The 26,244-nt window shown below is 41.2% G+C and overlaps 2 protein-coding genes across 2 annotated transcripts in view; one reads left to right on the top strand and one right to left on the bottom strand.

Moving 5' to 3' along the window:
• Window positions 1-1,042: 1,042 nt before the first annotated feature.
• Window positions 1,043-2,889, bottom strand: LOC149253648 (uncharacterized). The gene is made up of 2 exons (XM_089454557.1): window positions 2,800-2,889; window positions 1,043-2,458 (listed from the first exon to the last, which is right to left on the bottom strand). The coding sequence occupies exons 1-2, from the start codon at window positions 2,887-2,889 to the stop codon at window positions 1,043-1,045; spliced, it is 1,506 nt and encodes a 501-aa protein (XP_089310683.1).
• Window positions 2,890-5,469: 2,580 nt separating this feature from the next.
• LOC149253647 (uncharacterized) overlaps window positions 5,470-26,244 on the top strand; it is a 31,927-nt gene continuing 11,152 nt past the window's right edge. The window contains exon 1 of the mRNA XM_089454556.1: window positions 5,470-6,626. Coding sequence (XP_089310682.1) covers window positions 5,858-6,626 — 769 coding nt within the window. The 5' untranslated portion in view covers window positions 5,470-5,857. The remainder of the gene's footprint in view (window positions 6,627-26,244) is intronic.

Below are 26,244 nucleotides of genomic sequence, written 5' to 3'. Positions count from 1 at the left end.
AGTGCTCCGCAAGGAATCACAATATCCCAGGCAATCGAGTAGAAATCCAAGTCCGGATTGGCATAGAAGTAAGAACTGCTATACAGTGGTATATACCGAATAACCCGGTATGCATCATATGCATGTGGAATGGAACGTACCAATGTGATTCCAATATAAAAGTATGGTACCAATATTATATCTTTTATGTCAAAGAAAAAGTTTCTCAGAACTTGTGGTAGCAAAAAACCATCGAGGATGAGGCCTGCATAAGCCCTAAAATCTTGCCAGAGAGCATGCTTAGTATTCTTCTGAAAGAAATGTCTGCTGTTAGAATGTGATGCCCCAGACAAATGAACAATACAAGCTATTAGACCTCCAAACACATATAGAGGCAGACAAATATAGAGAACCTTTCTTTCCCAGAACCATGCAGTCTTCTCACCTGCCACAGCAAGCCTGGCAGTCCAAACTAATTGAAGAAGTCGAAGTTGCAAAAGAAATACTACCATTGTCATTATTCGAACTACAACTTCATTCACTTCTAGCCACCCTCCCCCCAATTGCAAGACATTCTTACCTTTCTGGTTCATGAAAAATGCTTCAAAGTCGAGCAACAAAGGAATCATATGCCCTAAGGTGAGCACAATGAGCATCAACAGAGAGACAAATGGCAGTACATTTGGATGTCTCCTAACATGCACGAGTTGGATATAGATGACAGCAGCCGTTAGTGAAAGAGAGACAAGTCCACTAATATGCTCTTTAGAATGTTGCTCCGGATTTAAGGAAGCATACTTGACCTTTATATGAATTTGACAATCCATATCACCTTCAATGTCCCTCCCCGATGAGCCAACATGGCGACATCCAATCATGCACAACAATCCTGTTAGAGGATTATATATGCCCTCTGCTGATATAGAAGAGAAATATACAAACGATTCAGTGGCTTGAGAGGTTTCGTCCCACTTCTGTCGAAAGGGCATCCTAAATTTTAAATTGTAGCTGACATTCAACGGGCCACCCCCATGATTAAATCCATGTGTCGCAACAACTCTGTCTAAGGGGCAACAACTCTGTCTAAGGGGCGAAGCTGCAAATCTCTCTCGTATCTATTTCCAACGGTAAATGGATACGCATAACCTTGCATTCTCCACTTCCCAGAATTCTCAACGGAAACATCAAAACCCAGATCCCCAAAGGAGGACCCATCTGGGTACCTTCTTACCTGATTCTTTACCAAAGACATCTCCCCTTCCGCGAATGTCTTATTACAAACCTTCCTCACCTGGTCAAGTTTCGTATACTTGTACTGCAAATTGGGCAAATTCATGATAGTTCCCATTACTCGATCGATTCCAGCAGGACCTTTGAATGTAAAATTCTTAAAATACATAGAATCAATATTACCCTTCTGGCTCTGAACATGACCCACAACCATATACCTATCCACAACGGTTAAAGTCGTCAGAAACTGCATTGAAATGCTGATACCACAATCCTCCTCAGAAAGCTTCTTCAATACTCTTCCGCCATTTTCAATAAGGCAGGCTACCATACACAATTGACCCTTTTCAGCATCAAATACACCCTCCCCAGTCAACATGATCTCTGGCAAGGTAAACCTCAAGCCTGAATTCCATAGATTGGAGAATCGAAAAAACCCATGCACTTGCCCTTGTGGAGTACATTTCAAATTCTCAATCAACATACTATTCGGAAGCGATCCTCGATCACTCACATTGAATGGACTACAATCCCTTCCACTGCACTCACGGTTCCACACCAAATCTAGAGGCCTTCTCAACCAGCGCAAATTACAGAGAGTGCCACTTTTCAAGATATCTTTATTGGCATCCAAAACATCAGGCTTCCTGACTGAACAAACCCTTTTGGCATCCTCAACCCTAGTGTACTCATAAAACCCATCATACATTGCATAAATTGATATGGGCTCGAAGGAATTCTCTTTATCTAAGCTCTCTACAGTCCCATTGATCAAACCACTCACAAGGGTGCTCGTTTTGGAATAAGAAAACTTAACAGAAGCCAAGAAAGTCCTAGAAGAACCGTTCAGAAAATACCTCTCACCCAATCCAAGCATACATATCCTTTGCGATGAATTTGAGTAGAAACCCTCTGCAAAGATCACCAACACTCGACCTCTCGACATCCACCGCGGCGGGCGAGCGAACTTGAAATGGGACGGTGGCCTCTGAAAGTGACGATTGATAGCAGCTGCTCCATACCTCTTGCTTTGAACCATTAAACGCCCCTTGAATTGGAAGACATCTTCCCGCTCGGTTTGCCACAGATCAGAGACGGAAAACGAGACGGAATTCGACCGTGTGAGGTCACTCTGGTTAAAGATCGGATCTCCTCCCTCGTATGAAGCGTGGTAAAAGGTCAATCCGTGGGCTTCTTCGTTGAATAAGCCCCCCTCTTTGTTGACGGCTTTTGGCGCAGGAACGAATTCCTGGCATTGTTTCGAGTACAATTCATGGTCCAATGACGCGTTTAGTGGGTTCGCTCCGATGGCAGCCAGTAGAATCAAGATCACCCGCAGATCATTTATTGACAAAACAGGAATAGCTCAATTCAGCCCTGAACTCCTCTTTGAGAACCCAGTATACATCCCTCTCCTCAACTCTAGGCTTCAGCATTGAGCATCCACAGCCACATTAGAGCCAGCAGGTCTGGCTACAGCCCAGGCTGTTGTTCCTTTGTTATTTCCATCCGCACTGATCTCAGAATTGCGTCCGCCATGATGAACACCACGAACCTGGACTGCTCAGCCAGAGCCGACTCGGCTTATACCCTCTGCAAACAGGATTGTATCTTTGCCAACTGCACACCTAGAAGTAGACAGCGACTACTCTCCCACGCCGCTGCATTTCCCACTCCCATGTTCCATCATCCGCGCTCGAACGCTGATCAAGTGAATATCGTGAACCGTTCCAACTACCTTCCATTGATCGAACGATTAACAATCATCTAATCGTCTAACACAACGGATCAACGACTCAAAACATTACACGGTGGCATACAGGGAAGTTAATCCCAAAGGGAAACGCCTTACGGCGTAATAACATAATAAAACCTTACAACATTTACTTAGATCAAAAACATTTTAAGGCAATTAAAATTTTAAAAAGTCTAGTCCAAAATAAACACAAGCCTATTAACATTATTAAAATACCTTAAAAACAAATTATAACATACTAACCAAATTTACAATAACTCTTGCTATATGGATTATTTTAATACCACATAAAAAAGAAGAGAATTTTATGAGGGTGGAAAGCATTATATGCTTTTCAAAAGAGATGTAGAGAGAGACAAAGTTATGAGATTGGAAAATGATTAAAGTGCTTTTTGGACTCTTAATTTGTCTAGCGATATTATATGGGTGTGACTTGTGGGCTAGCAACACCCCTGAAACAAATTTAGAAAATATAATATTGAGCAACTCCCATTGAAGCAATCCAAAAACGCTTGTCTTATGAGATACTGTTGAGCAAATCCCATCGAAGCAATTGCTATGGTGACTCATAAGATATCTAAAAAGAATTGAGAAAACGGGCCTAATGTTATCTTCAATGAAGGCATGAGTGAAAGAAATAAAACATATGGTGTTGCTCATAAGATATCGGCTCATAAGATATCTAAAAAGAATTGAGCAAATGAGCCTAATGTTATCTTCAATGAAGGCATGAGCGAAAGAAAGAAAACATATGGTGTTGCTCATAAGATATCTAAAAAGCATTGAGCAAATGGGCTAATCTAAAAAGAATTGGGCAAATGGGCTTAATGTTATCTTCAATGAAGGCATGAGTGAAAGAAAGAAAACATATGGTGCTCCTCATAAGATATCTAAAAAGCTAGCCCCAAGGGTTAGCCCAACTGGTCAAGTCGTGCCTCGCCAAAACGGGAGGTCACAGGGTCGATTCTACCCGAAGTCCTTGGGGTTAGGTCTGTGATGGCCGAGGGGTTTGATCCTAGAGATCAACCTTAGAATTTACGTGGCCGAGGGGTTTGATCCTAGAGATCAACCTTAGAATTTACGTGGACGTAGTGAACCACCGGGAAAAAAGAAAAGAAAGATATCTAAAAATCATTCAGTAAATGGGCTAATTGCTATGGTGTGACTCATAAGATATCTAAAAAGAATTGAGCAAATGGGCCTAATGTTATGTTCAATGAAGCCATGGGTGAAAGAAAGAAAACATGGATGAGACAAGCCTAACGTTATCTTCAATGATGCCATGGGTGAAAGAAAGAAAACATGGATGAGACAAGCCTAATGTTATCTTCAATGAAGGCATGAGTGAAAGAAAGAAAACATGGATGAAACAAAACTACACATGGATGCAAAAATAGAATCTCTACCTCAATGCTTGTCTCAAGGAGCTAAAGAATTTTGTTATGGAGAGTTTCGTAAACGGGGGAAAAGAGTTGGGTAGAAAGAAGTACTACATTGAGGAATTCAACCGATCTCCAACAAAAAAAGTACATTGGAGCTAACATTCAGTGGATGGCAAAGGTTCTTACTGCGAAATTAAGAACTAACTCGCATCAACTTATATGTGAAAGGTTCTTATTGCTAAATTAAGAACTTCAGTGTGAAACAAGAGAGTGGAAAAGGCCTAAAGAAACTACTGATCTCCAACAAATAAAGTACATTGGAGGTAACATTCACTAGAGGGCAAAGGTTCTTATTGCTAAATTAAGAACCAACTCGCATCAGCTTATGTGTGAAAGGTTCTTATTACTAAAGTAAGAACTTCAGCGTGAAAAAAGATAGTGGAAAAGACCTAAAGAAGCTTGGGAAGAAACAATGTGTACATTTTGCACATCTGGGCAAGTGGAATCGGGAAAACATTTTATTTTGGAATGCGATGCGTTCAAAGGCATAAGAGAAAGTTAAGTTATGAGAATATGTTAGCATGTGTTTCTTGGCATTGTCTTTCAGGGAGGGGATAGTATCAATTTAAATAAGAAAAAAATATAAACATAAAAATATCATATAAATATGATTTCCTATCCTTTAATAAAATTTGTTACATTATCCAAATTACCCAATCTCATCGATGAAAGAATTCATAAAGAAAGATCCACTCTCGCTACATGGATTATTTTAACACCAGATCAAAATATAATGAAGTTTGTTCCATTGTCCATCTCATTGGTGAGATGGATCATAAAGATAAAGAAGAAGTTTGTTCCATTGTCTATCTCACCAATGAGACGCATCATAAAGAAGGGCAAGGGCTAACGACTCTGCCATAGAGTATGTCCGTTCAGCGGCCATATTTAACACGCGCGCGGTGACTTTCTGAACACTCCGTCCCAGCTGCCATATTTAACACGTGCGCGGTGACTTTCTGAACACTCCGTCCCCACCTCGTGTTATATGGCTAACGAACTTACAGCTGAACAGGGATTTAATGCCCTATGGCAGTGTCGTTAGCCCTTACCAAAAGAAAGGCCAGGACGACAATTAATTCTTAAATGTAACTGGTATGAGTTCACATTCTTGCATATCCCATCCCCTCGCTCGAAAACTAATGCCGCTTAAATTCAGATAGGAGGACAATTAATTCTTGAATGCAACTGATATGAATTCGCATTCTTTCATATCCCATCCACTCGCTCAAAAACTAATGCCGCTTAAATTCAGATAGATTGAGGACTGGAATGCACAGTTCTTTCAACAGAATATCCGCTGTACTGTAAGCATTTCATGTCATCTTTATTACTCAATAATGGAAACCTAAACAGGCATGCAACTCTACAAATTCACTTTGCCCTGCCTTCATTCTCAAGCATTGTTTTCTGGGAAGAAAGCGCATAGAGATTTCGGTACCCCTTAGCCATGGCTGAAAAACAGGAGCACGCCAGGTCAAATCCCCTAGCCACCCAGTTCATGAATTTCACAGATGTGAGGCCGGGGAAGTTCATGGAGCTGAAACCCGCTGTAAACTCAGGGCGCACCTTCTGTGACTTCATGGAAACCACGCCGAAGGAGACGGTCATCGGCTTCTTCAGGGAAGTCATCGACCACATCGAGCAGGCAAGAGGGATCCGCGACTATCACCTCAAGGTCAAGGGCTCGAAACCCGGGGCCGGCTTCGTTATACACGTTTTCTACGGCGAAGACAGGGAGGGTCCCGAGAAAATAGAGCCGGGCTCCTGCATTTCCTGCCATGGCGATGCCCTTCTGTTCCCTGGCGTCGAGGGTTCGGTTCTTGCGGGAGAATGTGTGCTGGCCGAATTCAGCGAAGACCAGCCGTATGTACAGTGTTCCATGGACACCAAAGCGAGAGCGGGCTTCATAGTGACGCCAGTCTGGCATGTGGAGACAATGGGGGCTTCGGAAGATGAGGAGCTGTACTGCCTGTGGAGGGTGAGCGTGAGGGCTCTGAGAAGCGAAGGGTTGCAACCGGTGAGCATGATTGTAAATCATGGGCGCTACAGGAATTTTTCGCACCTCCACTTGAAGATCTGGGTGGTCGATAGGGTGCATCGGCAGGCCGGTTTGAAGTGGACCGACGACAGGAAGAGGGAGCGGGCGAGGCTTGAACGCTTGACCTCCTCATCGCTGTCCAAAAAGCGTGTGTTCTGTCCGGGATTTGAAAGGCAGGGTAGGTGTAAGTTCGGGGCCAGCTGTAGATTTCGCCATGGAGGAGATGGTGCAAATTAGGCAAGCTCTTCTCATTTTTCTTTTATTTTTCGTCTATATTACCGATGGCAATTTTGAAAACCTAGTCTGTAAAATGGGCAATTTTGAAAACCTAGTCTGGAAAATGGGATTTACAGAGGCCATTTAATGGTTTATGGGAATATTGCATAATTTTGTACTCATGACGATTGCTGTGAATATTTTGTATGTAAAAATGGCATTTCATATTGCTGATACAAGTTAGAATGAGAAACAAAATTGGTTTATGGGAATATTGCATAATTTTGTACTCATGACGATTGCTGTGAATATTTTGTATGTAAAAATGGCATTTCATATTGCTGATACAAGTTAGAATGAGAAACAAAATTTTGTTTGCCGGTGGTGTTATTCATTGAAATCAAGTTTTTTGTTATTATTTTTTGTGAATATTTGGTATGTAAAAATGGCATTTCATATTGCTGATACAAGTTAGCATGAGAAACAAAATTTTGTTTGCCGGGGGTGTTATTCATTGAAATCAAGTTTTTTGTTATATTTTTTTTTGGGAAGAAATTCAATTTTGTTTATGAGTTTTGGATAGAGGGTGATCGAGTATTTTGTTAAGGCTTTCCTTGATGTGAAATAATTTGTTTAATTTCTTGCTTGTCTATAATGAGATTTTTTGGAGTTTCTCGTGTTGGAATCCAGTGGAAAAATTTGAGGTGAAATATTCATTTGTATTATTTAAAATAATTTTTTAACTGTATATATGGATTCAGCAACATTAAAAACCCCTATGGCACTTCTATTGTGCAAGATTTACATATCAATCTTGTGATTTCAATGAATTGCAGTCAGATTTTAGAGAAATTAAACTGGAAAAATATACCGGAAATCCACCAAAAAAAACTTCCAAAAAATCGAACTAAAGGCAACTCCAATTTCATATACTGTTTATTAATTAAAAAAAATTGTGTAATATGTATAAAATGATCTTTATTTTTGGTAAACGTTTCACAGCTTAAAGTAGTGTTTTGGTGTTTTGATCCTGAATACCTCTTCCCTAATACAGTGTTTTCCAGAACCAAAATTGACAAAATATATGGAATGTCTGCCATTTCTTACTTAATACAGTGTTTTCCCGAACACAAATTGCCAATATATAAACTACCATAGTTAATTAATTTACATATATTTTTACAATAACATACACTGGGTTACCTTTTCCAAGGTCTATCTATACCTTTTACTGGGCAGCTTCATTGCCATTTTCAATTCCCTCTCATTATTCCTATTTCAAGCCCAGTTTCTCATGAACATCCCCAATTTTCTGTACTAAATGTTCAAGGTTGTCCTCAACGACTCCTGAAACAACGTCCATGATTGTGCATTCAAAATCAATAGTTGCCTTGAAGACCTCGCTCCGCGCGAACGTGTTCAGGGTGAAAAAAATGAATAGTGGCCTGCAAGAACTTGCTCCGGCCGCTATGTGTAAGTGTGAAAAGATGAATGGGCAACAACAGGTTCCCTTTTTTTTTCTAGTCAAACCCTCAACTTCAATTTTGACCTGGGTTAAGTTAACCTACTCAATTTCAATTCTTCAACTTTTTATTGGTCATTGATTGAAGTAATATATTTTTAACCTTTTTAATTTTGGTCATTCATTAATTTTGGTCATTCATTGAAGTAATATATTTTCAAGCTTTGTGTTGGTTAAATTTATTTTATATCGTTTGAGTGGGTTTAGTTGTTAAGTTGTTAAGAGGTCACAAGTTTAAAAATCAGAGAGATAAAACCAGATTGATAAAATATGTATGGTTTTTTAGACTTAAAAGTTAAATCACGGTATAGATAATAATACTAATAATACATTGAATTTTTTTTTTTTTTTTTTTTTTTTTTAAATCATTTTATAACAAAGTCATTTTTTTAATAAAACTATAATTGGAAAAATAAGAAACCATACATATTTTATCAATCTGGTTTTAAATCTTTTATTTCTATTATAAATTTTAAATAATTTATAAAGTATAAATTAATATATTTCGTTACTAAATTTAAATTTATATCATATTTATTATTTATATTTATATTTATACAAATATATACATATACTTTGAAGTCCAGCCGAAATTTTACATGCTAAATTTTGGAGGGACACAATTGGGGCATTAGTTTATATTATGAATACAACTCAACTTTGAGCAAACAATGATAGAACTCCATATGAACTATGGAAATGAAGGCCTTCCTCTATGAAACACTTCAGAGTATTTGGAAGCAAATGCTTTATAAAGATTAATGATGATTCACTAGGAAAATTTGATTCACGTGTTGACGAAGGAATTTTCCTTAGATACTCATTAAGAAGCAATTCCTACAAATGCTACAACAACCGTTTGCATTTAGATGGTTGAAAGCATTGATGTAAAGTTAGATGAGACTTCCAATTTTTTTTTGTTCAAACCAATGAAGAAGACCCTATCTTTGCATATCCAAAGGAAAGTGTTGCAAAGGAAGAGGAGGAGTTGGAAAATAAAAAGTAGGAACCATCTCAAACACCATAACAAGCATTCTTAAAGTTTGTGCAAAAGCATCATCCAAAAGACCAAATCATTAGAGATGTGGATGGAGGAATACAAACTTGAAGAAAGATAACAAACACACCAAAAAGGAGTGATACTGCTTTACTATCCCTAGTTGAACCAAATGATTTCACTCAAGCAAGGATCCACATTGGACAAAGGCAATCGAATTGAAAAGAATGGAACATGGGAATCAGTGACTCATCCAGAGGATAAGAATTTCATAAAAACCAAGTGGGTATATAAGAACAAAATGAATGAAGATGGACAAGTCATAAAAAACAAGGCAATATTGTTGTGCAAAGGATACACTTAAATTGAAGGAATTGATTTTGAAGGTACTTCTGCTCCTGTTTCCATCTTAGAGGTTATATGGGTGCTTCTAGCATTTGCTTGTTCAAAAGGATTCAAAGTCTATCAAATGGATGTGAAGTCAGCGTAAATGGAGATATGAAAGAAGAAGTATACATGGAACAACCAAAACGATTAGACTTGTCAAAAAATAAAATTTCATTTGCAAGTTGAAGAAGGCCTTGTATGGATTAAAACAAGCTCCAAGAGCTTGGTATGGTATACTAGGTCAATATCTTCAACAATGGGGATTCAAAAGAGGAGTTGTAGGAAGCAATCTTTACATGAAGATGGACAAAGACAGTTTGTTGATCACATTGGTCTACGTGGATGATTTGAATTTTGGCAACAACAATGATGGGATGAGTCACAAATTTTCCCAAGAAATGTCAAAAGAATTTGAAATTTCGATGATTAGAGTTTCCTTTCTTTCTTGGACTAGAAGTAACTCAAACCAATGTTGAAATGCTCATAACACAAACAAAGTACCTTAAGTAGATGCTTAAGCAATTTGGGATGGAAGAATGTGTTGTTGTAAGCACACTTATGATTGCAGGTTGCAAGTTGATTAAGGACGATAAATCCCCTATAGTAGATGCAACTATCTACAAATCAATAATTGAAGAGATTTTATATCTGACAACTTCACAACCAATCATCATGAAGAACAATGGTGGCAAGGTTCCAGGCAACCCCTAAAGAATCACAAATGCAAGCAGTGAAAAGAATATTCAAATATCTAAAGGGGATTCCTGATTTAGGACTATGGTATCCTAAGAGAAAAATCTCATTTTGACAACATATAAATTGGGCAGGAAGCATTGATGGTTGAAAGAGCACTAGTGGGACTGCATTCTTCTTAAGATACTATATTATATCTTGACTAAGCAAGAAACGATCATCTATATCTCTTTCCATAGTTGAAGCCGAGTATATAACTAGAACAAATTGTTGTACACAAATCCTACGGATGAAGGATGCATTGAAGGATGTCAAAATGGAAATAAATCATCCTATTACCATCTATTGTGACAATACATGTTCCATCAATCTCTCCAAAAATCCAGTCATGCATTCAAATATAAAACATATTCCAATAAAATATCACTTTCTCCAAGAACAAGTTGCAGAGCAGAACATCAAATGGAGTATGTCAACATTAAGGAATGAATTGAAAATATCTTCACAAAACCCCGACCTCAAAAATCATTTGAATATCTTTGTCAAAAAATAGGGGTCATTTCTCTTGCATCCTAGTAGAGCATCCCTTTGCTATTAATGTCAAAGTGGGAGAACATGAAGACAAGAAGAGTAACATGATGATAGGGGGAACAACACCATGAAAAGGGGAGAAACACGATGATGAATGTTGCCATCAATAACAAAGGGGGAGTTTGTTGGAGAAATTAATTGTTATTGATGTCAAAGGTTGTCCAACTGAAGAAGAAAATTGCATAGGCTTAAAGAGGACTTTAAGCCCTTTCCAACGAGTACTTGCATGCCTCCTAACTCCTCGTTGAAGAGAAATTGAATTTACAAGTTGAAAAATACTTATTTTTTGATCTCTGTCAAGTCAGCCTACGTAAGTACAAGTTAACCCCCCCACTCAACAATCGTGACGATTTAGCGTGATTAAACTTGTACAAATATAAGTCATTCCTCCTCCATTCAACCACCATCTAGATCAAGCAAGCACACAGAGTATTCAACCCTGTGGAAGAAGAAAAAGGTTCATATCTCATGAACCTAACAACACGGTGAAGGAAGTACTTTTTTGGTTGCTTGGTAAAGGTTATTGACTTTCTTTTGATAAGTTTCGTTGGGAAATTACTGAGCTATTTTTGGCCTTCCTTTACTGCCCAATCATACCTCAGATCCCTGCCTCTCAAGTATAAGAAACTCAACGTATGGAGACCTAAAAATCGAACTGTGGAATTGACTTCGGACTTGTGATCTTTGTGATTTTAGACCTATGATCTTTGTGGCTTCAGACCTATGATCTCTGTAATTTTGGACCTGTGATCTTTGTGCTTTTGGACTTGTAAAAGACTTGGGACTTAGGCCCAAAACTTGACCTTTTTGACAGTGTCTCAGGGTCTATATCTTGACCTCATGTTGGCTTATTAGGGCTTGACCCTGTTCAGAGTTGATTTATCCAAACAAATCTCGGTACTACTAGCCATTTCGGCAATATTCCGCGGAGCGCAGACTGAGGTCTCACCCGAAGTAGTATGGCAGGGTGTTAGAACCAGGTTTCCGCACCCTGGAGATGTCTGCTGAGTTCAAGTGGTCTGTGGTTTGACCCTGCGCGCAAATCGCTATGCGCAATTTCCCTTACCTCGCAACTTGATATACTGTCTCCATGCAGCCCTACTGAGGGGCTGAACGTCGCGCTTTGTGTTATTACCCAAGACCTCAATGGTATTCCGACGTTAGTTAATTAACTTTGCCTATCTGAGTGTTTTAATCATACTTAATAATATAAACCATTCATACAGGTGCGCGCAGTAAATAAACAATATATTTGCAAATCATGTCAAACATGCATTAACCCAAGAACAGATACACTTAATTATGATAAAACTTCTCTTTATTAATTTCTTCCTCGGTTAGAGACTTGACACCGCCATGCGCACTCCGCTGCGGACTACTAGGCCTTTGCGCACTCAACTGCAGATTCTTCTATTACTCTACGACCCAAAGACACACTTCAGTTAGTTACTTTCTCTACCATTCTCTATCTTTTACACTTAGAGCCTCGCTTTATTTATATAATCCCATGGTCCACGGACCATGGGTAGGTCTATCCAGCCGACATTACATTACAAAACTATGGTGGACAACCCTGTGACTATCATACTTTTGCGCCATATGCTCGCAATTCGCGGAGCTTTACAACAAAATTCGGTTAAAACTTGGGCTTTGAGCCCCAAAACACGTCTTGGGGGGATTCCATGCCCAACAGGCCCTCAACACAAACATCGTAACTCGCCCTCAAGTCACTCTATTGGCACGACGATCTTTGCACGGAGTCCCTCCAACTGTTCTCGAACTGTGCGGAGGTCAGCGATGCACTGAGCTGTTGCTTGCTGGATCTGCTGCATGCGCTATTCCGAGGCCTCTGTGTCTGGAGTGCTTCTCTGCATTAATGTGTGCATCCCCTGTATGTGCGCGAGCTTGCCTTCGATGTCTGCCATGATGGTGAAGGCCTCGTCGATCGAAGGTTGGACGCGCGCTTTGAGAACTGCCTCCTTGTGTTGTGTCGTGCCCACCTGCTCCTTTAGTGCTTTAGCTTGCTGCATCCTCGCATGCCATTGGGTGAGGACCACTGTCTGCACAGTTCCTTGGACATTGTCATACTACTGTTGGAGTTCTTGCGCCTCTGTCTCTAAGCGCTGGATATTGGGGTCCTGCAGAGTTGTGAGGACATCAAGTGATTCTTCCAACATGCTGGTGCAGTCTCGTACTGCACCTCCAACTTCCTCCAATCCTGTTGTGATGGTGCTAGCGCGTTGTTCTCTGACTTCTGGGGGAGTGGATGGCTGCGCCTTTAACCGCAGCTCGGCGATCTAAAGATTCAGCTCCAGCTGAAGCTTGGTCGTTTCTTCCCTGGCCTCGCGGACTCCTGCTGCTAGCCTATGGATTTGCACCTGCACTGGTAGATTCGCTGGGATGGCCAGCTTCGAGACGCTTCGTCAAGTGTTGCCTATCACCTGCACCAATGGTTGATTTTGCGACACCAATTCGTCGCGCTACAAGCTGAGGAGTTCCATATTTATCTTCTGCTTGTTGAGGACTTGGAGTGCGTGGCTCTCCTTAGCGCGCAGCTCTGCCGTTATCCCATCCTGCAATAGATATAATGTCTCGCGCGAAAGGGTAGCTAGATTAACCCTGAGACCTTTCATTGTGCTAACCGAAAGCCTGTCGTCCTCATTTGATGTCACTAGAGCCCCTTCCGGCAACACGATTGTGTTTGTCATCCGCGCGCGCAACATCTGCTTTATTGCCGTGGATCCGACTGCGAGGTTGGTTGAAAGGGTACCAACCTGAGGGGGGCGTGCCTGTAAGTCCTGCAACTGTGCTTTGAGGGCCCCCAACACAGTCTAGTGCTCTTGCATGAAATCCTGAAGAGTCTCATTTTTGATATCGCACACCGTCTCGCCAATGTCATGCAGATCACCGTCAGTTAGGGTGATCAGGTCAATGGACAATTTCGAGGCCTTGACCTTCTTCCCTGATCCTGCTCGGCTGCTTTCTGTGACGCTTCCTGGGTTGCCCGCACTTCTGCTGCTGTTGTTTCCTTTCTTCGTTTTTTGGCCAACTGGGCGATGCGTAGCTTGGCATCGTCTTTCTTCTTTTGCGCTGCCGACTTATCGAGTTCTACAATGTTTGGGGCGCGCCATTCCGGAGGCCATACCTCCAAGACATTGAAAATGGCGTCGTTAGTGGCTACAAAAGTTAGCTTCATCCACAACTTTGTCAAATCCTTGTGCGCCCTGATATAGATGTTGTGCATGTCTGCCTTAAATTTTGCAAAACTTTGTAGAATGTTGTAAACCGTGGGTGAAAACTGCAGCTTACGGTTGATCCATATTCGGATGGTCGTCTTCATGAGCACCCAGAAGATTTTGCTGTCGCGTATCCTTGTAGTATCCTTCGTGGCCCAGAGCGAAACATACTTCGCGGCCTCCAGTAAATCTTTGTCAATTATGGGGAATTGATTGTCCTCCGGCGATTCCCCAGCTATGAGCACTATGGACAGTAACAACCATGCATAGTGGAAGGTTTTAGCCTGTTCCTGGGCTTCGCGACAATTCTCTAAGAATTCCGTGCAAAGGAATTTGGACCAGTGAAACTGGATCCCCCCTTCGCGCACTGATCGGCCAGTGCGACCACCGACGTAGGTACTTCGTCTGCGCGGCATTTGCATATAACTTTTCTTGCCAGGATTTGGGTTGCCACGCATACTGCTTTGTCCTTGACGTTGGAGATGGCGTAACCCCTCTTCTTTTCCAGCTTGTACTTCGTCTTCATGGCCTCCGCGAGGGCCAAATCACTGCCCTTCCCTTCCGATATGGTCGCGGGGTCTTTTCCTTTCTATGGAAGTTGAGAAACGTGATGAATCAGGGCTGCTGTGATGGGGATGGGCTCCTCCAGCCATAAATACCCATCATGCACCAGGTAAAACAATTGCCTGATGACGAAAATGGTTATTGGGGCGCAGTGGAAATGCGACACCCATAGTAGGTTCAGCAGCCCGACCTTTTCTACACTGCGCAACCACTTCTGCGGATCTAATGTTGTTATCATACCCGCGGTGTTATGCGTCATGAGATTTCCGGTCTCAAGGTGAGGGAACTTCTCGCGGTCAGCGAGGTCCCAATCTTCAAATTTCATGGTCGGCACGTGGCCCAGGGGCGTGCCTTAAAACATAATGCCATCTGGGAGGAGCGGGGTCTGGAGCGAACTCTTGGTCTCGTCCAAGTCTTTGGGCACTTTGGCCTTCGCTTTTCGTGGGGGGACATAGGCGGGCAGTTTTGTCGCAGAGAGCGTAAGTTGAGTTTCCACCTCCATGCCTTAGTCTTCTTCCTCTGCGATGATAAGGGCCTCTGCGATGATAAGGGCCTGCAGATCTTCTTCTTCGTCTATTTCTATAGTGACAACTTTCCCTTTTTCCTCCATCGACAGTTTGCTGCATAGCAGGTTCTGCGGGACATGCATATGGGAGCCATTGCTTGCTTATCCTTCTTGGGTCTCGGCGTGCGCGGTGATTTCAGTATCTCTGCCACAATCCTGACACCTTCTGGAACATCCTCCATAGTTAGGGCCTGCGCAGCCTCGCCGACGATCACCTTTTCTATCCCCATACCATCCTTAGTTGCTCTCATTGTAGCTGTGCATCAACCTATCACTCACGAATTCAGGGGCTTAATCAACGCTCAATTCACAATATTTAGGCCCTGCTCAATCGCTCAATTCGCAAATGACCAAGTGTTGTTTGCTGGGCAGCCCTTTGTGTTTTATAACGCTTTTTGAATTCGAATTCGATCATTCCCCGCAATTCCGATTCATTAATGCTTTCTTGGTGGCATATTTTCCCAAATCTTGCCCATAAATTGCATCTTAAATGCCTGTTGCCTGCTCCATTTGGCCTCAAGTTGGGCATCCCATCGTGAATAGTGACTTCAACGGTCACTTTCTAGCTAGCGCGCGCGACAGTGCAGCCCCTCGTGCGCGGTCGCGGACCTTGTGACTCTTTGCTTCTACGCGCATCTCCAATATCGCGTAGCCCCCTGGTAGAATAATTTATAGTTTTGTGCTCCCTTCCAATTGCCTGGAGCGCTAAGACTGTCCTTCCCTTGGCTAGTCAAGTGGTCGCACCACCCTTGTGGAGTTCCATCTTGTCCTTCGTCATGGTTCCTGGAGAATCCCCACATTTTATTGTTATGGTCAGCATCGCGCACTTCACCATTTGCAACGCGCTACCCTGGTCACTATACTTAGCAATATGTGGTCCAAGCCAAGGCATCAGACTAATCAATTCACGACGATAGTTCTCAAACTCATCAGTATGATTGTACACACCTTGCCTTACCATCCTAGTTTTTTCGGTGAGAAACTCTTCCTTTATCTCGTCCTCCAGCTTCTTGACTTCCACGTCCACTAGTGCGCTTTTCTTTCTTAACCGTACCCTGTCTTCTTCAAGTTCTTGGAGTCTAAGGTTTCCTTGTTGGATTTCTTCCTCAAGTCCCATGCATTTTGTTTCTTGCAGCTGTGTGATTGTTTCTTTCCGGGCTTCACGAACCATCATATTTACGGGTGCTGCTATGCGCGAACTAGGCTTTGCATGCTCCATAGGGATTACAACTTCTGCGTCATACTTCAGCTTCGGAAGTGCTCGCGCGATCATGGTTTTGCCCATGCTCTGATAAGCCCATAGGACCGCTGGTACGCACAGGTCCCAGTCAGTTCGCTTCACATGGTGGACTGCGTTTAGTGCTTCGCGTATTTTGTCAAAAGCTTCTGCGTGATTATGTTTCTGCATGCTTGGTCTTACCATACTTCCTGGTTGTCATTCGCGCCATTGCCTTCCCCGTTCCTGCTAACCAATCGTGTTTCCTATCGTGCGAATGGTGTACCTTCGTGCAGGTTGCGCACCATACGCCTGTACCCATCTGGACAGGTGGGCGTGCGGGCTGTTTCGTCCATCATACTTGGCTTTCATCTGCATCTAAGGCTTCCCAAATCGTAGGCGCATCATTCTTCTGCATTCACACCAATGTTCAAAATTTTGCTGGTACCCATTTCAAAGCATCGAATCGTTGTTGTTTCGGCGCTTATTTTTCAAATATGTTCAGGAAATCATCCACCTCTGTCAATCTGTCATACATAGGCAGATCCCTTACCTTTTTTGTCACGCAGCGCAGTGACCTTATCATCATGTTGTAGTTGAGCGTGGTATTGGTTACCTCATGTAACTGGTTCTGCCATCGTTCTATTTCCTCGTCTGAATTTGAGGTGCAGGAGCTTTCGTGTTTCCACAAGAGTCTGCCATCTGCTGTTGGATTCACCTAGTCCTTCTCTTGTGTGGTTATCTTGTAGATACAGTCTAGATCATTGTCGCTCTCGTAGTCGTGCACCAGCTTTGTGTAGCGCGATCCTTCCGCAGGGTCTAAGGGTACCACTACGCGTAGTGATTTTTTTTTGAAAATCATTTTGCGCTTTAGATTTATCACTCTATTCATGTTAGTGGCCCAATCTATTCCCAATAGCGCGGGATAGGGACAACAATCTCTATCACTTCGAAATCGCGCTCGCACCTTCGATATCTACCGTTATTCTTGTAATCTTCCCATAGGTAGGATCTTTTGTTAATTTGCCATTTGCAATTGAATAGGAGACCATTGTAATGCAGGCCTGCCCATGCGCTCCCATGTCTGCTTTGGAAGGATGTTCGCGTCCGATCTTAGATCCAAAATCACTTGATCCATTTCATGTTCCCCGATATCTATGGTCAATCTCATCTCTCTTCCTGTTCGGGTTGTGTGCTTCCCGAGCTTCTGGACTATGCGCGGTTCTCCTGGTGCGGTCCCAACACATCTAGTGATGAGTTCTTGTAGCCCCTTTACAGCCTTGCTGTCGTGCAACAACTTTATGCATGTCTCCAAAAAGGTAGTGAGCATTGATGGGTCCATTTCTGGTTCCAATTTGTCTTTACTACCTGAAGTGGAGCCCTCCATGAAGCTCTTCTTAGCTTCCATGAATGTCTCCTTAGTGCACTCCAAATCAAATTCTGGTTCCTTGGTTGGAGCCTTGCGAACCCAGACACTCTCTTTGGGCTGCTTGCCTTTGCCATCTCCGGTCGTGGTACCACATCAGAGCACGATATTTACATTCGGGTCTTCCTCGCGCAGCTCAGACTTCATCATTTGCAGGTTTTGAGTTAGGGGAGGTTGGAGTGTTCCTTTATCGCGTAGCTTCGCTATCACCATGGGAGAGTCCTCTGTCTCATGATCAAACTGGGCACAATATAAGTATGATGCTCTCGTCGGATTTGTACAATCGTGGGCATAATTCCCTGGCTCTCTGCAATTGTAACAAATCAGCTGGCCGCGACCTCTTCTTGGTCCCATTCCACCTCGACCTTGTCCGCGCTCCTGAAATCCGGTGCGCTCCATTCCTGCATTTTGATCGAGGGCCCGAGTTTCGGTCTAAACTGTATAGGTAGGAGTCCGATCCATCATCAGTTCATAACTTCTACAGGTATGCTCATTGTGGCCTACTGACCTGCAGAAATTACAGAGCAACTGCTGGGAACTCTGCGTATACTTTTGTAATAGATAGCAGTTATTTGTAGCATGCTTCCCTCCTATGTGACAAATCGCGCACCATAATGCAGGCGCGGCGCTCGGTTTCGCTTGTGCCTCTGGTCTTAATGGCATTGGTTCTCCTCCCACCAGGTAGTTCGCGAAGACTGTACAATGGTCCTTGTCATGTCCCTGGCCCTTGCACTTTACGCACCATACCTCTTCGCGCGCTTGTAGACGAGTTGTCCTGTCTTGTTTCAAACTCTGCATCTAAAGACACAAGTTTTTCAACTGCGTGTGGATCTGTTGAACTCCCAGGTTAGGATCTTGTATCGGGGTCTCATGCAGTCTCATTGTGATCTCCAAGTCTTCGGCCTGAGTGGATAGCTTCTGCTGTGACAACGTGTACCTTAGATGCGGCGTTAGCGATGCTACAAACCATGCGTGGTGTTGCCCATCTGTCAAGGTCATGTTGGCTTCACGAATCACACCCTTCAGTCTCTAATCTAGCTCCCAGGGGTCTCTCTCGGAAGCATCACGATTTCCTTAAATCCAATAATCCAATGTGTCTCTGATTTTGGCCTCCTAAATTCCCTATTTAGCGCAGCATGGATATCTGCGATCCCTGCGTTTGGGTTGTCATTGGAATGCGTAATGTACCACATCAGTGCGCGATCCTGCGAAGCGCTGAGTAACGTTGCTTTTTTTATATTGTCCCCTGTGACTCCCTACGCTTTCCATACAACCTTTACCACGAACCAAAACTGGTCCAGATCTTCATTCCCTACTCCTTTGAACACTGACAGTTTTATCGCGCTTGCCATATTGAACTGTGATGGTGGCGGAGGTGGTGTGGGCGAAGACGGGTGTGAAGATGGTGAGATTGGCGGTGGTGTAGGTGGAAGTGGTATGCGTGGAATTCGCTGCCTTATCAAACTAATCGCACTTCTTGGTGAAACATTCGCGAGCTCTTCCTCGCTTTCCCGCGGAGGTGAAATCAAAGGGCTAGTTTCTAGTTCTGCGCTATTTTCGTTTCTGTAGATCCTCCCACTTCGCGTAGCCTCTAACATCAATTTATTCGCATAACTCGCTTTTCACACAGTAGCATCTTAATCCAAGTGTTCAAAGATTTTACGTACTTACCTTGCGGTCCTTTGAGGAAGCATTGTTCCGACTTGCTATAGTTGACTGAAGTATATACATCGAACTCGGTGATAAACTCTTCTATAATTCGATCGAGCCAATGGTCCACGACGCACGTGATCTTATCTTTTGATGTTTCCAGTCTGCACACCAACTCTAGAGTCCACACAATAGGTTTGTCGAGCCTACTACATCTTCCCTGGCTATCTGCTAGCTTCGCGATCCACTCGTATAACTCAGAGGGGAAGGATGCAAAAAAAATTTCGTGGATTTCCGTATATATGTAGCAATCTAACCACTTTTCCTTCGATAATCGCGGATCCATGTTTTCCTGCGTCGCGAACCCGTGAATCTTCCTGTCCAACCACTCTTCAATTCCTTTTTTTGTCGGATTCCAATGATATGACATCAGACATCTCTATGCAGATCCTAGTCTCGACAACAAAACCATTTGTTGGCTTATTGGGGCCTGACCTAGGTTCAGAGTTGATTTAGCCAAACAAATCCCGGTACTACTGGCCCTTTCGGCAACAGTTCGCGGAGCGTAGATTGAGGTCTCACCCGAAGTAGTATGGCAGGGTGCTAGAACCAGGTTTTCGCACCTTGGAGATGTTTGATGAGTTCAAGTGGTCCATGGTTTGACCTTGCGCGGAGTTCAAGTGGTCCGCAGTTTGACCCTGCGCGCAAGTCGCTACGCGCACTTTCACTTACCTCGTAGCTTGATATACTGTCTCCGTGCAACCCTACCGAGGGGCTGAACGTCGTGCTCTGTGTTATTACCTAAGACCTCAATGGTATTCCAACGTTAGTTAATTAACTTTGCCTACCTGAGTGCTTTAAGTATACTTAACAATATAAACCATTCATACAGGTGCGCACAGTAAATAAACAATATATTTGCAAATCATATCAAACATGCATTAACCCAAGGACAGATACACATAATTATGATAAAACTTCTCTTTATTAATTTCTTCCTCGGTTACAGACTCGACTCCGCCCTGCGCATTCAGCGGAAAGGGTCCGCGCATTCAGCTGCGGACTACTAGACCTCTGCGCATTCAGCTGTAGAGCCTTCTCCTACTCTACGACCCAAAGACACGCTTCAGTTAGTTATTTAGACTCTTCCTTCTCTACCATTCTCTATATTTTACACTTAGAGCCTCGCTCTATTTATACAATCCCATGGTTCGTGGACCATGGGTAGGTCTATCCAACCGACATTACATTACAAAACTAGGGCGGACAACCATGTGACTCTATCATACTTTTGTGCCCCGCGCCCGCAATTCACGGAGCTTTACAACAAAATTCGGTCAAAACTTGGGCTTTGAGCCCCAAAGAATGCATTGAGGGGATTCCATGCCCAACACCTCATTTGGACAGAATTTGTTGACCCTTTAACGCTGAATTCAACCTTGTGGAAGAGAAGACTTGACCTCAGTTTCAGAGCAGTCCTTTTTGCAAAGCTTGGAATTGTTTTGAGCTAAATTTGTAGACCTTTTGGAGCTGCTTCTAAGACCATCTATGGAGCTGAGTTGGGACCATCTTTGGAGCATTGTTGAGGACTCTTGGAACAACCTTTTATGAGACAACTTGAAGATATGTTGTGGTATACTTTTCAATAGTCTTGTTGACCAATTGTTGAAGCAAATTTGAAGGATCTTTGGACAGAACTTGGTAGTAGACTTGAAGACATCTTTGTGTTGGGTTGTGTTATATTCTTTGGACCCTATATTAAGTGGATGTACCTACCTATGGTTTTGTGCATGGTTTTCGCACATGGTTTTGGGCGCGATGATTTTCGGTCCATGCTATTTTGTAGATCCGGTCAAAGGAACTATGGTTATGTTCTAATCCAGACTTAATGGATTGGGATTTATGGATGCTTCGACATGTATATATATATGTATTATAACATTGAAAGGAACATAATGAAAAATCAATCTGGTAGTTCCGGTTTTGGGATTTAGGGTAAAATCTCTGTTTATATTTGTTTTATGTGTTATGCTCTTGCCATTATTTATTTAATTTCTGTATGGGCTTAAAACCTACACTTTGTGTAGCAAAACATGGAATAATTCTTTGAAGGATTTGGTGTAGAATTGAAGGCATCCTTGAGCTAATTTTGAAGCATCTTTAAAGTTGACCTTGAAGAGCATTTTAAAGCAAATTCTTGGAGAATTTGAAGTAGACTTTGGAGAGTTTTTTTTATAAACATAAAGAAAGTAGTATATTGAAAGTGTTTAGGTTGGAGCCTAAGAGGATTGGTGTCCTCATTGAGACCAAGTTGGAGCTTGAATTTGTGGCTAAGGATTGGAGTCCTCATTTAAGGATGGAGCCTTGAAGAAGTTAGAATTCTTATTGTTACGGTTGGAGCTTGAATTTTTGTATAAGAGGATTGAAGTCCTCACTATCTTCATTAATAAAATTAGTTTCTTGTTCTACTTCTTGTGTTCTCGTTTAATTTGTGATAAAATATTAACTGAAATAATATAAAAATTGAAAGAAATATTGCTTCACCCCCCCTTCAGTGTTTCCAATAGTTAAGTGAAAAATAGGTCTCCTTTGCATCTAGAGATGGAGAGATCTTGATGAGTTTGTCCTTGGAACACCTTGCTAATTATGATATGAGAAATCATCATGCTTCTTTGTTACCCATGAGCACACGGTAACAAGAAGACAACCCTACTTCTCTAATATGTCCATTTTCTATTCGATCTTGAGTTGTTTTGATTCTCTTGCGACTAAAACATGAGCAATGAAGGTTTTAGTATGTTAGTTAGTTCAATTGTCTTGTAAAACTTAGTATCTCTGGTGTCATTGGTTCCTGGATCTAGCACAAAGTCTTCGACTGATTGGTTGACCTAGTCATCCATTTGGTTTGCACACTCCACTTTGATATGCTTCTTTGGGGGTATGAGTTTCTTCCTAATTGTAGATAGAAATGAGTGTTCAAAGGTAGTTGTGGCAATTGTTCCAATAGTATCTTCCTTGGTTCAATGCGTAGGGGATTTTCCTTGACTAGTAGAACAAGGAGCCATAATGATCATAATAAACAATATACCAAAAACAAGGGAGTCTAGAGGGAGGCATTTACTGGAACAAAATTTGACAAAGATATGCATGTTAAATTTGTAGAGAGGCCTTAGTTAATATCGTCATGTTGTGTGGGAACCAAAGGTATATGATGGACTACTTTTTTGACATATTGAAATCTCCTACCTAAAACATCATTATCATTGTGTCTTGCATCATCATGCGAACAACTTTGCACTAACAAAAGCCTCTCATCTTGGTGACCTCTGTTCAAGCCATAAACAACCACTTCCATGTCACATGCAGTAGGTTGTCCTCAAGCCTACATGTGTTTACTGATAAGAGAGGGCTAGCTCCCATGTATGCAATTGGTATTGTCATACCATTGATCACCCGATACAGAGAGTTGTTGTATACTCTTGTTAAGAGCACGAATACTATGTAATATATTAACCATTTGTTTTTTTTTCACTTTCTGGTTCACGGATACCCGGGTCAATGGGTAGCCGCTACATCCAGGGTTGTTCAACACTGAGTGGACGCACCCGAAGGCATCAACACCCCTCAGCCTATTTACTGACCTAACCCCAAGAGCTTTCAGGATTCGACCCTGTGACCTCCCATTGACAAGGCACTTGATTTGACCGATTGAGCTAACTCTTGGGGCTTATATTAACCATTTGTTAGTTGTTGAGTAATACATTAAGCATGCTTTGGAGTGTGAGATTTTTTCTCTTGGAAGAGTTTTCCTTGTGAAATTGTGTTTTTTAATGGGTGTACATTTTTGTTTTGTTTATTGTAAATAGGTTTATTTAGATTTTCCACACATTCCTTTTTCATCAATTAGTGTAGGAAGTGTATACCACTATGTTTTCTTCCATTTGTTATCAAAGCTTGATCACCTTGAACTCAAGGTGTTAGGTATGAGGTTTTTTGATCCAGTATTGGTTTGAGAGGGAGCTTGCATAGAAAGAAATCTTCTTGTACAAAAATGGTGAGCATGTCTACATTAGAGTTGGAAATTTTTTATGGCTCTAACTTTGAGTTGTGGAAACTCAATATGGAAAGTTTTCTCACAGATTGAGATCTATGGGCTATAGTATCTATAACCAAACCCATTGGTATGAAAGATGAAGAGTGGACAATTTTTGGAGAGAAAGGAAAGAAGTTTTATCAAGATTTGTTTGGTTGATTTGGTGTTATTGAACATTTTTAAGAAAAAATCATATTAACTCTCTAAAAGAACTTGAGGATTTCTAATAGACTAAATTCCTTACCAACAAACTCTTTTTATGGAAAAAAATATTCATCATGAGAATGGGTGTTGGTGATTTTGTAGCCAAACCTATAAATTATTTTATTATTATTGGGACCTAATTGATCTAAGTTGGAGTGAATAAGGACAAGGAGGAACATTGTATGACCCTTTTGTTTTCCTTTTTAGATTCACACAACACCTTAAATGGCCATTAGAAGTGATGTAAATACGTTGGTGCTTAATGAGGTTGTGGTTGCTTTGCTTTCATAGGAAATGAGATGAAAACCTTCAATATCCACCAATGAGGCCTTGGTTGTTCCTTGAAGATTGAAGGAGAATAGTAAGAAGAGGGAAAATTGTAGATCCAAATCTTGTGGAATGCCTAAGTCTCTTGGAAAACCCAAGGTAAAATATTGGAACCATGACAAGAAAGAGACTACAAAGAAGAGAAAACGAAGAATAGGAAGGAAAAAAATGATTATAATGGAGTCTAAAAGATACTTTTAGACATATGGAGGAGATGCCTTTGTTGTAGTTAGTTCTAGCAACTCATTTAGGGTAGAGTGTGTGATTGATAAACTACAAAGCTTCCTTCCATATGACTTCCCATCACGATTGGTTTTTAGTCAATACGATGGTGGGATGGTATATTTTGGTGATGACTCTCTTAATAACATTGTTAGTTGTGCTAGATTCTTCATCAAATTCCATGATGGTAGAGTCAAGTGGATCAATGGGGTTTTTCACATTCTTGATTAGACACAACCTATTATTAATAAGTAAAATTAAGGAAATGAGTGTGCAAGTTTTTTTCTTTGAAAAAGGGTATAAGACGACCCAAGGAGCCATGGTACTTCCTAAGTGTGTTTATGTGATTGCTTTGTTACAACTTGCCCCGTGGACAATTCGATGCAACAATTATTCAATTTATGTAGCCAAGAGATCTATAGAATCTATACATTCGTAATCAAAACTTTTATCTACCTCTAATGGTCATGATTTTTGGGTACCTAAATGAGCTCTTGCTTTAGAAAAAAAGTTACTTGTAGATAATACAATGTTATGGTATTAAATATTGGGCCATAAAGGCGAGAAGAGCTTACGAGCCTTGAAAAGCAAAGATCTTGTTGATGGATTGAAAGATTATTCTCTTGAATTTGATTTTTTCAAGCATTGTATATATGGAAAAACAAATTGTGCTCAATTTTATTTTAGTTTTGACAAATCCTCTTAGTTGTTGTACTTAGTTCATTTTGATGTACTTGGTCCTATGAAAGTTCCTTCAATTTCTAAGGATTTTTGTTATGTCTCATTTTGATGATTATTTTAGAAGGACATGGGTATATCCTCGTAAAAATAAACTTAAGGTCTTTAGTCAGTTAAAGGAGTTTAAATCTCTCTTAGAAAATCAAATTGGTAGGAAGATTAAGGTATTGAGAACGGATAATGTCAATGAGTTTTCTTCTGTAGATTTTGATAAGTTTTGTGAGGAGAATGTAATTGAAATACATAAGAAAACTTCATATACCTCTAAAACAAATGAAAAGGACATTGATGGAGATAGTTAGAAGTATGTATAATGGAGCTAACTTAGAGGATAAATTTCAATCTCCCACATCGACTCTTTTGGATAAGACCCTTATGGAGTTATACATGAGAAAGAAGCCCTCCATCATCTTTGTGTTTTTTGTTTGCGAGGTATATGCTTATGTGCCTAAGGAGAAACAATTGAAATTGGATAACGAGGTAGTGAAATATATCTTCATTGACTATGGTATTAATGTGAAAGGGTGCAAGCTTTAAGATCATGTGCTAGAATATTTTTGTGTAGTATAGATTTTATTTTTAGAGAAGTTAAGTCTTATCCCATAGTGGTAATTAGAAGAGAATGAGAAGAAGTCAGTGATTTAGCTACTGCCCAACATTGATAAAGCTAAACCAAAAATTGAAAAAAAGTTTCATGGTGGACCTCAAACTTTAAGGAGCTCCACTAAATAAAGAAGGCAATCAAACATGCATAATTATAGTTTTTCTAATTTTAAATGTATATTTACTTTATATACTAACACTAATGATCCCATAACTATGAAAGAGGAAACATACATGGAAGATAAGGATTTCCAGAGATTGGCCATGGATAAGGAGAATGCTTCACTTTGAAAGAATGATATATGGGACTTTGTATGATTTCCTAATGGATGGAAACCCATAAGATATAAGTGGTGGGTAAAAAATAACATTGATTTAGATGACAATATTACTTTGGAATCTCAATGACAAATTCCAACCATGGTACTATATTCCTCTTTTCGAGAGGACCAATTTTGACTATTGAAGCGCTCAATTTGGAGAAGGGAAAGTGTACTTATGAAGAAAAGCCCACATATGCACATTTGGATTGGTTGACCAGGCTAA

The sequence above is a fragment of the Pinus tabuliformis genome, chromosome 7 (assembly GCF_031772625.1).
Source record: "Pinus tabuliformis cultivar Carrire ecotype Pingquan chromosome 7, CPIR1, whole genome shotgun sequence".
Lineage (NCBI taxonomy): Eukaryota > Viridiplantae > Streptophyta > Pinopsida > Pinales > Pinaceae > Pinus > Pinus tabuliformis.
The sequence above is the reverse complement of the archived record's forward strand: the minus strand, read 5'-3'. Positions and strand labels throughout refer to the sequence as shown.